Source organism: Dipodomys spectabilis, unplaced genomic scaffold (assembly GCF_019054845.1).
Source record: "Dipodomys spectabilis isolate Male_0828 unplaced genomic scaffold, ASM1905484v1 ptg000053l, whole genome shotgun sequence".
NCBI lineage: Eukaryota > Metazoa > Chordata > Mammalia > Rodentia > Heteromyidae > Dipodomys > Dipodomys spectabilis.
This window is the reverse complement of record NW_024870730.1, coordinates 64,256-79,639: the sequence shown is the minus strand read 5'-3', so window position 1 is coordinate 79,639 and position 15,384 is coordinate 64,256. Positions and strand designations below refer to the sequence as shown.

General features: G+C 35.0%; 1 protein-coding gene across 2 annotated transcripts in view; it reads left to right on the top strand.

Annotated features, from left to right (window-relative positions):
- The window catches only part of Lin28b (lin-28 homolog B), a 77,107-nt gene that overhangs the window by 43,312 nt on the left and 18,411 nt on the right, over positions 1-15,384 (top strand). The window contains exons 3-4 of one of the 2 annotated variants that reach the window (XM_042679606.1): positions 420-604; positions 3,078-3,149. In XM_042679606.1, the coding sequence (XP_042535540.1) occupies positions 420-604; positions 3,078-3,149 (257 nt within the window). The remainder of the gene's footprint in view (positions 1-419; positions 605-3,077; positions 3,150-15,384) is intronic. The other variant, XM_042679607.1, reaches the window with a different exon arrangement.

Genomic DNA, 15,384 nt, shown 5'->3' with positions numbered 1-15,384 from the left:
TTTTTTTTTTTTTTGTCGGTCATGGGGCCTGAACTCTGGGCCTGGGCACTGTCCCTTAGCTCTTCAGCTCAAGACTAGCCCTCTACCACTTGAGCCACAGCACCATTTGTTTTTTTCCTGCTTATATGGTGCTGAGGAATCGAACCCAGGGCCTCATACATGGGTGGTAAGCACTCTACCACTGAGCCACCTTCCTAGCCCCTTGTACTTTTGTATGACCAAATTGCTTTTTTAAAACATGTTAGTAGTTTATTCTCTCTTTGTCAGCATTGACATCATAAACATTAAATGTATACATTTCAGAGATTAAAGAAAACTATGCTTTTGTTATAGACAACTTGTAACTTGCTTTGCAAATCTTTTTAGCAGTAATTTATCATCATAATCTCTCTTTCTCCTTGTCTCCCTACTTTTTACAGAGTAAACTTTTCATGGAAGGATTTAGAAGTTTAAAAGAAGGAGAACCAGTGGAATTCACATTTAAGAAATCTTCCAAAGGCCTTGAATCAATACGGGTAACAGGACCAGGTGGGAGTCCCTGTTTAGGAAGTGAAAGAAGACCCAAAGGGAAGACACTACAAAAAAGAAAACCAAAGGGAGATAGGTAATTATTTTACCTGGGAAAGTTCTTAGTTTGTTGTATTTGGAAAAGAGTTTTAAATTTTTCTTAATTGTTTATGTTAAAGAGTCTATATAGCTTAGGCAAAAGAAAAATGCCACCACCATGTAGTTGAATAGAATATGTCAAAAATATAGTCTGATACCACAGAATATACTAAACTCATAAATTATTGCATAAGTCACTGAACAGTCCCTTGACCATCCTTTTCTCTAGACTGTTCTGAGACCATAAATGAGTAGCTGAAGTTCCCAGCACACAGAAATGTATATCCTAAGTTTAGTAGCATTTCACTGTGAAAATACACTAACTACTTTGCTTGTATATGATAACTCACATATAGGAAATCTAAGCAGTATAATTAACTAAAGTAATCATAACCATAGGTTTGAATTATAAAATATATGCTATTTGAAACTTAGAATTTTTTTTCACTTAATAAATCACTACTTCATGCCAATAATTAGTGCTTATATAAATTCCCAATGTAAAAATATACTAAGATTTAATTTAAATGAACAGTGCTGTTAGTAGATATTTAGATTATTAGTTGTATTTTAAATTTATCAGTAGTTCTACTGAATTCTTATGTGTACATTTTTAAAAGTTATTTGAATCTGTCCTTAGATTAAATACTAGTAAAAATTCTAAATAGATACTTAAAATTTTTTTTGATACTTATCACCTGCTGTCTAGAACAATTAGGGTCAAAATACAACCCCTTCAAAAGTGAAACAGCTCATTGAGTCTTATTTATTAACTTTTTCAGTTACATAGTATAAGAGATTTGTATCTCATTGTTTTTCTTCACATCTTTTGAATACTCTAGATTGAGTATATTTTTATGTTTTCATTTTTTTCTTCTACAAATTGCACATTTCTTGTGTGCTAGCCTTTAATATTATTGATGTTTACTTGTTATTGACATGTTTTCTCTTTATACATTTAAAATGTGTGGCTTTTATCTCAATTTTGGAACAAATACTATTTCTATTTTTTTATCTTGTGAGAAGATTGATTTTAGTTTTAGCAATAATCATTTAAAAATATAATAGAAGTTTTGAACTTTTTATAGAAACTAGTCTGTGACTCTCCCTGATGCTACCCAAGTTTGAATTCCATCTCACTTTCCAGCCCTACAAAGTTAAAGCATTCTAAGGACTAGATATTGTATGCCTATTATCTTAGCACTTGGGAGGCTGAAGCAGAAAGATTGTACATACAATCCCAGCCTGCTTTATATAGCAACACCTTTTGTCAAAATAAATGAAAGCTGCACTATATGGGGCAGAGTGTGTAGTTCTCTGGTACAGCACATGTGAGGCCCCGGATTTAATCCTTAGCACCCAGAAAAGCTATGTACACTCCAGTTATCTATATTTTTTATATCATTTTGGTTTTTTGAAAAATCTTTCCAATATGACTTATTTTTGAAGAGAGGATCTACTTTCAAGACTGCTAATAACCTCATTATCATTATAGCATTTGTTGTTTAGTCCCTACCTTCCCACTGAGTTGAAAAGGCACTGGTTTAAGAACAAATTCCACTTGTATACACATGTTTAGGAATTCATTTTGTATGGCAATAAAAGAAGTCCATGAATATGGGTAAAAGCTTAATGATGCCCTTACTGTTAAGTTGGTTCTCTGCTTACAGACAAATGATAATGTTGATAATACTAATAGTAATAACACTATCTGCAAATACAAGGCAAAGATTAGATTCAATATTTAATGGTATACTTCTAGAATGTTTTATGTGTTTTCTCGTTTGGAATCTATAAGAGGGAGAGTGGTGGAGGCTGAGAATGGAAGCATTAAGATAGTATTATATGGGATTTTTGTCAACCATTATAAAAACTTTGATTATAGAGAAAATGGTAAGTCACAGAAACTTTATGTTAGAAAATAAAATAATCTGATTTACTTCCTTGTGTTTCTCATTATGACAAAAATACCTTAGAAAATCAGTTTAAATAAGAAAGGTATTCAGTTTCAGAGGTTTCATTCCATGGTTTCTTACCTCCATTGTTCTGGGCCTGTGGTGTGGTAGAGCATCATGTCATAGAGCAAAGCTCACCTTATGGCTGCTAGGAAATGGAGTAGTGGGGAAGAAAGGTCCAAGGCCTCCTGAAGTTTCTACTACTCCCCCAATACCTCATAAGCTATAAATCAGTCAGTGGATTAGTCCACTGATGATATTCAAGTTCTTATGACTCAATCACTTCTCAAGCCCTACTTCTGTACTTTGTCTTCAACACATGAACTTTTGGGCAACATTTTAGATCCAAATCCTAATATCATTTAAAGTATCATAGTGTTATTTGGAGAGGCAAGGATGCAAGATGAATATCAATAAGGAAAAGCATTTCCACTGATTCAGGAAAGAGATGGTGGTGGTTTGGATTGGGGTGGTAGATTTGGAAGTAGTGAGCGAAAATTCCCATATGTTTTGAAGGTGGAGACGGCAGGATTTACTGATGGATCAGATGTGGACTGTGAGAGAAGAAGAGTCCAGGATGTCTCCAAGGTTTGTTTGGCCTGGGTAACAGGAAAGATGGAGGGATCCTTTACCAAAATGGGGAAGACTACAAAAGGAGTAGTAAATCAAAAGTATGGTTTGGGAAATACTTAAGTTAGAGGTCCATAATGAACATACAAGTGGAGGTATAAATTTGGCAGATGAATGCATGATACAGTGTTCTAAGGCTACAGGTAAAAATTGAGCAATATTGAGTGAAAGATGGAATTAACAGCCATAGTACTGAATGTGATCACAATCAGAGCAAGTATGCATAAAATATGATTGAACCTAGGGGGATTCCATCATAGAGGAGGAGGAAATGCAAAGGGCACCAAGAAGGAGGAAAATGGGAAGAAACTCCCAAGAGGATTTTGTTTTGGAAGACAAGAAAAGAATTTCAAGGGAGGGTCAAAGAGTTGTCAGTAATGCTGATAATAAAATGATCAAGGTCTACTGATATGACCCTCTTTAGCAATATGGAAGTCATTAGTGAAGTTGCTGGTAGGAATGTAAACTTACGTGGTGGTGTTTGTTCAGCAGAGGGAAAGAAGAAGAATCAAAGATAGTAAGTAGATAGTTTTGGAGTGAAATTTTCCAATAAGTGGGAACAGAAAATGAAATTATAGAATGTTTATGTGCTGGTTTGTAATGATCCAGTAAAGGAAAGATTTATCATGCAGGAGAGAGGACAGTTGTTGGGTTGATTCTTAAAGTGAATGTGAAGACTAGAGTTTAAACCACAATGTAGAATCAGTTTTGAAGATAGACTGCGCACTGTTCAAAACTTGGGCAAAGCACAGGGTACTGCCTTGGATATACCTGGTTAGGTAGTCGCAAAGGTGAGATTTCTTACCATTATTAATTATTTGTTTAATGAAATTTGCAGCTAGGTTCTGAAGTGAGAGTGACAGTAGAAAAGGAGGGTTGGGTCTTACTGAGGAAAAAGGTATACACTGGAAAAAGAATTCCAGGTTGTACCAAAGACCCATTTTAGATTAGTATACAGGAATTTAAAATAAAGTGACTTTTTTTCTACATTGTTTACTTCATGGCTTGAACTGTGAAATAGACATTTCAAAGGATTTATCCAGTTGGGCTTTTCCTAGTTGAGAATGGCAGAGAGAAGCAAGGATACTGAAGATGAAGAGAACAGTTATTATGATAATGATATTATATGAACTGAATATGTGAAGACATAGTAGTTAGGCTTATATGGGGTAGGTTGCAGTGGAGTTAAAAGAATTCTTGCAGTTGGGTTAGTAAAAGGAATAGTATGATAAAATAGAAGGTGGTGCTGGTCAGAAGTGAATAACTACTCCAGTGCTGTTGCTTATTGAATATCTTATTTTGGTTAAGGTTTTGATATACTTGCTATTTAGTGATTTCCAACTTTAAAAGTTTGGAAAGCCTGTAATCTTTCTTAGTAGCATTAACAATCTTAAATTGCAACTTGGGTTGCTAATCCCAAGTGCCACATCCCACTTTTTATATAACAGTGTCAACATGCAATAAAATACTCAAATAAACATGGAGACTTCTGAATAGAAACGGAAACAATGAGAATCCAAAATTTGATAGTGTTAAAACAAGATGTGGCAATAGAACAATGTTTTGCTTCATAAATGACTTAATTCCCTAACTTTACAGACTTTAGAGAGATTTGATAACTTTCTTGAATTCTTTGGAAGATGTTAACTATGTCTCTATGTCCTTGCATGGTTTTAGTAATGGCAATAAAACTTAAATTTAGATTTCATGGTTATTAGAGTAACTATGAAAAGTTACAAAATATTGTGGATTCTTATATTTTCATTTGCTTACTTTTCCCTATATTTTTCTTCATGCTTTATCAATTTCATTGATATATAATTTTATTGTATTTTACTGGATTTCAAGAATTCTGCTCTTGGACTAATTTGTTATGCTGGTTTTTCCTGATACCTTATGTAGTATTGTTACTTCCTATCATTTTATTTTACTTTTACTTTGTGTTGTGAAGTTGTTAGAATATAAGAAAGTAGGAAAAATGTTGCGCTCGACACTCATATACACTGATGTCTGATAAATAATTCGAAACATTTTTAGGGAATAGTATATTATAAATGCCATAATACTTTAGCATCTTTATAAAATTAATACAATAGTTTCTCTAATAGCACCCCAAAAATACCAGTTGTATGCTAAAATTTGTTCTCTAAAACTTTCTTTTATATCCTTCTTTTTCAAACCAGAATCCAGTTGAAGAACATGACTTTTATTTCCATTTTGCATGTCTTAAATCTCTTCTCACCTAGAACAGCACCTGTGTAATTTCATGACATGAACTTGTTGAGGAGCCTAGACTGCTTGTCTTGAAGAATATGTCATGTCATTCCAGTGTATTTAAACTTGCTTCTCTTATTCCTGCATTGCCTATAAATTAGAAGTACTATGCTAAATTTTTTGAACTTGACTCTAACAAAATCCTTTCTATCTTACTTTCCATTTATGTCTAAGGGCTACAGGAGCTAGTCAACACCAAGATGAATCCAGCTCAGAGTGAGTTTGCATACTAGTTTGTTTTGTAATTACGAGGTATTTCACCTTTGGCAAGAATATCCTGAAGTAATGCTGTGTTCACTCTGTCTCCTTTCAAGTGGCACACAGTTTTGAGCTTTTCACATTTGTAATGATAATTAGCTTTGACTTCATGGTCAAGATGGCATAAACCAAGCCTTTTCACTTTACAATTATTTTCATTTTTATAATTAGTATATATTTTGTGAGGAAATAGTTAACTCTCTCATCATTTTATTATTTTTTAAATTATGTTAATCAGAACCATACCTTTCTATTTTCCTCAAAGGTTTAAAATGTGTATTTCTATGTGTGTGCCAGTCCTGGAGCTTGAACTCAAGCCCTGGACACTGTCGCTGAGCTTAAATGCTCAAGGCTATCGCTCTACCACTTGAGCCACAGCTCCATTTCCAGCTTTTTTTGGTAGTTAATTGGAGAGTCTCAAGGACTTTTCTGTGTGTTGACTTTGAATCTCATTCTTCAGATCTCAGCTTCCTGCGTAGCTAGGATTATAGGCATAAGCCACCCACCATTGGCTTGTTTAGTGTTATTGGCTTTTTTTTTTTTAGTGCTCAGATTTCCTAAATTTGGCTACTAGTAGCTCAGAGGCTACTAGTAGCTAGTAGTCTAGGTCCTGTATCATTTAATAGGTTCCTGGCATGTTTTATTTAATTATCCATGTAAGATACTTTCATACTCAATAATTTCTAAAGCATTTAAAATAATTATTTTAGGGTTTGGGATATAGATCAGTGGTAAAGCTGTTCCCAGGCATACACCACAGGCCTTGGTCTCAGTCCCTAGTATGGATGATGATGATGATGATGATGATGATGATAATGGTGGTGGTGGTAATAATGATGATGATAATACTGATTTTGTTTGCTAAAATACTAGAAAGCTAGAATTCTGGTTAACTCTTGTTAAAAGAAGAAAGAAACACTGGTTTATTTGTGTACATTTTGTTTGGAATGTTGACTGCATTTATTTCTTTCAAGTATACAATATGGCCAGTTCGTTTTTGGAACACAGTTCCATAAATTTTAATGTTTACATATTCATGTAGTTACCACTATAATCTGTATTCAGAATAGTCTATTGTCCTCTTACTTATCCCTTGCCCATAATGCCTGACAAGCCTGTTCTTTCTCTCTCTCTCTCTTTTTTTCCCTTTGGTTGATCTGGTTGGTCGTGGGCCTGAACTCTGGGCCTGGATGCTGTCCCTCAGCTCTTCAGCTCAAGGCTAGCACTCTACCACTTGAGCCACAGCGCCACTTCTGGCTTTTTTCTTTTTTGCTTATGTGGTGCTGAGGAATCGAACCCCGGGCCTCATGCCTGCAAGGCAAGCGCTCTACCACTGAGCCACCTTCCCAGCCCTGTTCTTTCTCATTTTAGTTGTCTTAGTGTAAATTGCATAAGAAGGAATCATGTACTATGTAGGCTTTTGAAATTAGATTTTCAGTCAGCATAAAGCCTTTCAAATTAACATAAAATGTTAAGTATATAAGTAGTTCATCCTTTTTTTTTTTTTTTTTTTTTTTTACTGCTGAGTAGTGTTCCATTAGGAAGATGTGACATTCTATATCCATCAGTTGAAGGGGTATTTTGTATACTTTCCAGGTATAGTAGTTGGAACAGAATAATACAGAGATTTTCATAGGTTTGTGTGAACCTTAGTTTGTATTTTTGGAGTGGGATTGTTGGCTTTTATGGTCATTGGTATTTACTTAATTTTATTAAGAAACTATCAAATTGTTTTCCAGGGTGATTGTGCTATTTTGTATTCTTACAAGCTTTACATTAAGAGTTCTACCTGCTGTTTATCTAGGCCAGTATTTGGTATTGTCACTCTGTTTTTTGTGTTTATATTTTTAATTGTGACCGTTCTAACAGCTATGCAGTGATTGCCATAGTTTACTTTTTCTGGGGGGTGGGGTGTGTCATAGGGCTTGAACTCTGGGCCTGGGCACTGTCCCTGAGCTCTTCAGCTCAAGATGAGCACTCTACCACTTAAGCCATAGTGCCACTTTCCCAGTTTTCTGGTGGTTTATTGGAAATAAGTGTCTTACGGACTTTCCTGCCCAGGCTGGCTTTGAACTGTGATCCTCAGAACTCAGCCTCCTCAGTAGCTAGGATTACAGGTGTGAGCCACCAGGGCCTGGCTCATGGTTTACTTTTAATTTCCCAAATAGCTACTGATGTTGAACATGTGATGTCATCTTTATATCCTCTGGTTAAATGTCTGTGTCTTTCCCTTTTTTAAAAAAACTGAATTGTGGGCTGGGAAGGTGGCTCAGTGGTAGAGCGCTTGCCTTGCATGCATGAGGACCTGGGTTCGATTCCTCAGCACCACATAAGCAGAAAAAAAAAGCCGGAAGTGGCGCTGTGGCTGAAGTGGTAGAGTGCTAAGCCTTGAGCTGAAGAGCTGAGGGACAGTGCCCAGGCCTAGAGTTCAGACCCCACGACCGGATCCAAAAAAAAAACCTGAATTGTTTGTCTTTTTATTGTTGCACTTTGAGAGTTTTTTATATATGTTGTGGATACAACATATGTGATGTGCAAATATTTTCTGTGACTTATCTTTCCAATCACTTAAATATCTCTTCCAGAGCAAAATTTGTTTCTTTTCTTTTCTTCATTTTTTGGTGGTACTGGAGGTTAAACTTAGGGCTACATGCTTGCTAGGCAGGCACTTTAATACTGGAACCCTGCCTCAGTCTTTTTTGTGTTAATCATTTTTTGAGATAGGGTGTACTATTTATATCCAGTCAGTCTGGATTTCAATCCTTCTGTTTATGCCTCCATAGCCTACATGACAGGCATGTACCACTATTTCCAGACTTTCATTGAATGTGAAGGGATCTCCTCCTGAATTTTTGTCTGGGCTGACCAGGAGCTATAAGTTATGCTTTGTAGCCACTGTGTTAGCTTGACTCTTCAAAAAAAAATTTTTTTTATTTGATGTCATGTTGAAGAATTTTTGAGAGCATGATTCAAGTGGTAGAGTACCTGCCTAGCAAGCTCAAGGTTCTCAGATTATATCTCAGTACCACCGAAAAAAATTCCTTACCATGTTTTCTCTAGTGCATTTACAATTTGCATTTATATCAATGATCCATTTAGAGTTACTAGTTTTTGTATAAGGATTAGGTCAAGATTTATTTTTGCTTATGAATATGGCTTATAAAAAAAGAATGTTGTGTGTGTGTGCGTGTGTGTGTGTGTGTGTGTGTGTGTGTGTGTGTGTGTGTGTGTGTGTGTGTGTCCTGGCCCTTGGGCTTGAAATCAGTACCTTGGCACTGTGCCTTAGCTTTCTTGCTCAAAGCCAGCTCTCTTCTACTTAAACCACAGCTCCACTTCCAGCTTTTTTGGTGGTCAATTGGAAATAAGAGTCTCATGGATTTCTGTTTTTGAATTGCAGTCCTCAGATCTCAGCCTCCTGAGTAGCTAGGATTACAGATGTGAGCCACTGCTGCCCAGCTTTCTGACAGTGTTTTTAGGTTGGAAACTTTAATTGGTTATTTCAAATTAAAAATGCAAACTTTGTAAAGATTTTAAGAAATGAAATTAACATGCTTAACATTCAGAATATGGTGTCATCACTCTGGAGAATTTGCTTATTTCTGACTTTTTTTTTTTTTGGGTCCGGTCGTGGGGCCTGAACTTGGCCTGAGCGCTGTCCCTCAGCTCTTAAGCTCAACGCTAGCTCTACCACTTGAGCCACAGCACCACTTCTGGCTTTTTTACTTTTTGCTTATGTGGTGCTGAGGAATCGAACCCAGGGCCTCAAGCATGCAAGGCAAGCACTCTATCACTGAGCTACCTCCTTCCCAGCCCCTATTTCTGACCTTTTTGTATAAGGTTACAACCATTTTGTGAAAAATGTTATTTTTGTAACAAGATGTTATGTTTGAAGATGATGCCTTAATTACAAGTATACTAGTTTTTTAACAGAGAAAGTGCATGCTTTTATAATTGTGTTAAAATTCAGCTTGCCTGATAATAAACAAAAAAATTCTCAAGTGATAGAGCCAGATTCAGAATATGCTAAATATTCATTCCATTTAACAAAAAGTTAGAAATTTCCATTTAAAAATTTTTTAATTTCTAGGGTCTAGTTACCTAATAATAGTAAACATACTGTTTTATCTTAAAACTTCTACAGTTAAAAGTTCTCTTAGAAAATGTACTCATTATCTTGCCCATGTAATTGTAACCCCTCTGTGCAGTATTTTCACAATAAAAAAGAAAAAAAAAAAAGTTCTCTTAGAAATTCAAATGAAATAATTTTTAGACTTACTTTTTCTTTTTAGTTTTTATGTTCATTTTCAAGAGAATAAAGAGATTTAAAAGCCATATAGAGCCTTTTTTTAGAATTTTTTTTATTATTGTGAAGATACTGTACAGAGGGGTTACAATTACATGGGCAAGATAATGAGTACATTTCTTATCAAGCATTGTAGCCTCCTCCTTTGTTTCCCCTTCCCATCCCATCCTCCCCCCACCCTCCCTAGAGCCTTCTTTATAATAAAATGAATATTGTTGTTGATAAAAGAATTGTGGGTTTCTTCTAAAACTATCATATATTTAGTACCTTTTCCCTTAAAACACACACAATATACTAGGAGGATAACGAAGTAGCTTCTTATTTATTGTGGGAGAGGGTAGTGAGATAAATTATTTGCCATTAATTCATTTTTAGTATTTGTATGAAATAATCATTTGAGTATATAACATCTAATTAAATAGTTATATAAAATACTGTTTATATTAGTGACTATTTTGAAGGAATGAAGGAATCTAGTCTGGAGGTGTTTATTCAGACTAAATTATTTTAGTCCTTAGTAATGAGTGAATAAAATAACTTTTATGAGCATCTGAAGTGCGTGCTTATGTGATTGATATATACATTGGGTGTATACATACAGCTTTGGAGTTTTGTTTAGTTTATGATTTCTCATTTTACCTCCTTTTAAAAAATTCTTTTTCCTCTAGGGTAGTGACTATAGTCTTTGTTCTCCTTAATCTTCCATGTCTTTTGACCCAACCACATACTCCAAGAAGTGCTATTCACAATAAGGAAAGTTTTCTTTTCAGCAACGTTGACTTGAGATTTTTTTAATAACTTAGAAAAGAATACAATGTTCTGCTTTCATTTCATTATGTGTAATATTTAATCTGCATAATTGCTTTAGCAGATGAGTAAGCTTTTTGATTTTCTATACAGGTCAAAGTAGTAATGTATTTTTTAAAGAAAGGTTAATAATAATTGGCATTGCTACTTTTGATGTGGAAGTGTAAGGTTCCTTTTATTTGACCATATTTGAAAGACTTATTATCCTTTATAATATACTCTTTATACTTAAAGATGATTGTTGATATCCCTAGTAGTCTAATGTTAAACTGGTACATTATAATGTACCATCATTTCAGGTCAGAAAGGGTAGGGTGAACATAGGGTGAAGCTAATTATATGTTATATGATCAGAATGGCCTTTCTTTCTTTTCTTTTTTTTTTAAGAAATTAGAAATGTTTGATAGTAAAACTATTTTTACAAGGCCATGATTTTGTGAGTTCAAATCTTAGAATTTTCAACAAGGTTTGGAGAGTCATAAGGTTTTTGCTTCAGGGATTATAAAAATGTACTTAGAGCAGGGTGACTGTGGCTCACACCTCTAGCTACTCAGGAAGCTGAGATCTGCATATATATCATGGTTCAAAGCCAGTCTGGGCAGGAAATCCCTAAGACTCTTATCTCCAATTAACCATCAAAAAGCCAGAAATGTAGCTGTATCTCATGTGGTAGAACCCTAGCCTTGAGCAAAAAGCTCAGGGACAGCTTCCAGGCTGGGAGTTCACTTCCAGGAGTGGCATGTGTGTGCATGCACATGTGTGCACACTAATACACATACACACAGAAACAGTGTATTTAAGCTTTCTTTATTAGAGGATTAAATACTTGGTTTCTTACAATGAAAAATATTCCATAGAATCCTCCTTCACTCTTGGATCAAATGAGTTTGAAATTAACTAGCAGTGGTCCTGTCCCTACCTCCAATGTCTGCAGCAATATCATTCTTTCATTTGCTAGCTCAGTGGTATAATTTGAAGTTTTCTAGTGACTATATACTTGGGAAATCTAGGGTTGTATGTTTTGAAATCTTCATAATATACCTGAAAATAATAATTAGGTTCATGGTGTTATTTTATTAAGGATTGTCTGTTTTACTTTAACATGAAATCTGTTCAGTAATTTTATTTTCATGTATATTTTATTCCTGAATCTGTTTCCAAATGAAAAATTAAAATACTAATGAAGTGCTAGAGATATTTGAGAAATGTAAATCAACAAATTCCAATAAATAACTGTTTCACCCTGATACTTGTATGATTAGATTAAGGAATTTGCTGTTTAGTAGGTTCCTATTGTGGCAGAAAAATCTCTCAGGCATGAATTGATAGTCCAGATCCTTTGAGGTCTGTCTATTCTGACCTTTGACCCCTATTCTTACAAGGTCAAAGTCTGAGGGCAGGAGATTAAGGCAGTTTAAAGACTGGAATGGTAAATGGAATGGAAAAATTAGCCAGCACATTTTGGTTGCAAAACATCAAAGTCATCAAGTAGTTTACTTATTTTAAACCTGGCTTATGGGCATAAGAAGCTAATTTTACTGTGTTCGTTGCCAGAAAAAAAATTATACCCATAATTCACTTTAAGGTCTTGTTTATAAATTGTTTATAAATGTTATAAATTAAGTTCAGCAAAACATCAGGAAATATAAAAATAGTTGGTCACAATATTAGTATGTTGTAATCTGTTTGCAGTTTAAATGCTCTATTTAAATTGAGAAAAGATTTCTTAGTTTTTCCTATGAAATATTTATCAACAGTGTTGATTAACAATATATATGTATATGTACATATATATATATCTACACCACCTTATAATTTGAAGTGACTGAGGATTTAACTGTAATTACATAGTTTTAAAATATTTTAATAGGTGGAAAATAGAATAGGCAAATTGACCAGGTAGAAACAATTTGTCCCTTTATTTCTCCTTTGCTCTTTAAAATTTTGTATCTTACCTGTTCCTTATGCCTCTAAATTATATGCTTTTCATTGTAACTCCAAAAATGTAGACTAGGAAATGTTCCTCTTTAATTCCTTTGTGTTGGTCCCATGTAAGAAATTCCCCACAATCCTTTTTTTTTTACATTTGTTGTATCCTGGACAGCTGTGAATTTGCATCTTCTGCTTCCTACTAATGACTAGCTAGGATGGCTGTTGAATAATTGAACTGTTGCATACAAGTTTTCATTCATCAATGTAGAGAGTTAGGAAATAAAACCAATAGAATAGCCAAGTGTCTTTAATTCTTCTGAGTTTTTTTAATTTTATCCCCAAATTTCCTTATTATAGACCTAATTTTGAGATGGTTTTCCTAACCTTTTCTTATGATTATTTGGCCAGAGATCTTTAATGAGGCAATTATGGTTGTTTCCTTCGTTCACATTATCTTAGCAGATGCTCTCCCTGCTGTGACCTCTGTTCAGACCATGCAGACAATGTGCCATTCTCATCACCCTCTGCCAGACATTGTGTGGGCTGGCTTCATTTTGGTATTGCATAGGTCTCCCAAGATGCCTGATGGGAACAGACAGAAGCCAAGTGACAAATAAGCAGGATTTGAGGTTGATTTTTTTTTTCATCCTAAGCATAATAAATAGTAAAATAATGCAGGGGGAGGGGGAAGGGAGGGGGAAAGAGCGTTCCAGAAGCAGCCCTAAAAACATTACAAGCAGAAATTAAGGTTTTAAAAAGTAACATTATTTCACATTCTTCCTTTGGATGATAGCTCTAGTTAACAAAAAAAAAGAGAGATCAAATATTTATTGTATGGTTTTAGTGTAAAGGTCTTGTGAGAATTGGGTAATATTTTAAAACTTTGAGATCTTTTCAAAAGGGAATGAGTTTAGCCTCTAATAATAAGTATGCATGTTTTAAATTAACATTGTGCATTGTTTAAAATATCACTTCTGAAGTTTAAGCTTGAATTCTCTTGTATTCTTTGTTCTATCTATGGTGTCTAATTTGTTTCTGTGAAAACAGGGTAAGGAATAATCAAGTTGAAGGGTAATTAACAGAAAGCTTCTGCATTAATGTAGCTAAAGCCCTGCACTGAAATAGCAGTTCTGTGCTGAAGTCCAAGCAGGAAGGTAGGGCAAGGGGCACAGCCTTTATTCTACATTAAGAAGGATGAGTCAAACTCTGTTTTGAGAAAGTGGAACAGCCTATACAATGGGTCTTCCATTTTTATACTACAATTTTAATTTTCTTAATTTGGATAAATAGTTTAACAGCAAAGACTTGAGCCCATAAAGAGATTGTTATTTTTGTTGGTATTATAGGACTACTGTATGTTAAAATTTAAGCAGTATGTAAATTAGTGTCTTGCATTTATCACTAAGAAGTAGAATTAAGTGAAGTGTCTTTTTTGTAAGTTCTCATTTATAAACAACGAAAGTACTAGTTTAAATGTATTTCTTATAACATCAGAAAACAAAGATTAAGGCAGGCATGATGGTGACACATCTTTTTTCTTTTTTTCTTTTTCAATTTTAGGGATCATATCTATGGGTTGCCTACCTAGATAAGCAGTTTTACCACTGGGATACATCCCCAGCCTGGTCACATAAGTTTTAAATTTTATTTTAATCATGGGAAGGATAAAGTGTTTTCTTTTATTAAAACAAAATCCAGAATAAAGCAAGGAAGAACTCAATAATTATGGTTTCTAAAATGCTTCAAGTTTAGTTTTACCTTATTGAAATACAGATTAATAAAGAACAAAATCATATGTCTTCCTTGTTTTGTTTTCCTTTCTTTCCCTTTTCCCTTCCCATCTTTTTCTTACCTCCCTTCTTTTTCCCTTTTTGTTTCTCTCTCTTATTTTATCCTTGCCCCTCTTCCCCTTCCCTTTTTACCTCCCCTTTTCTTCTCTTTGTTGCCTTGTCTGTCTTCTTTTTCAAATAAATCCAGGTCAAGCACTGGCTATCTCTGTCTGTCTGTCTGTCTATCTATCTATATCTGTCTGTCTGTCTTTCTGTCTTCGGAATTCCAACTCAAGACTCAATTATTTGAAAAGCATGCAGGACATTAAAAAAGGCCAGGGAAAACTGAAAGTTGTCCCTGGAGAGGTACTTACAAACCATTGCCTCTGGCTACAGCCTCTGTAGATTTGCAAAGAGCTTTGAGTGGCTGCTGTTGGCTACCAGGACTAATAGTGGTGAATGTGTGTCCATCTGTTAACCATATCTGAACATGTAGATCCCCTAAGAATAATAACTTCTGCTTTACTCCCCCCATTCCCCCCCACCTCTAGCCCTGGGATTTGAATTCAGAGCCAAGGCACTGTCCCTGAGTATTTTTGGCTCAAAGATAGTGCACTATCACTTGAGCCACAGCTCTACCTCTGGCTTTTTGTTGGTTAATTGGAGATAATAATCTCATGGACTTTACTGCCCAGGCTGGGTTTGAACCTTGATCCTCAGTTCTCAGCCTCCTGAATAGCTGAGATTACAGGGATAGCCGCCCATGACAGTGCTTCTGCTTTACCTTTCAGGACTTGACTAAATTCCTCCTGGCTCAGTCTAACCTGGAACTGTTCATGAAGGGAAATAC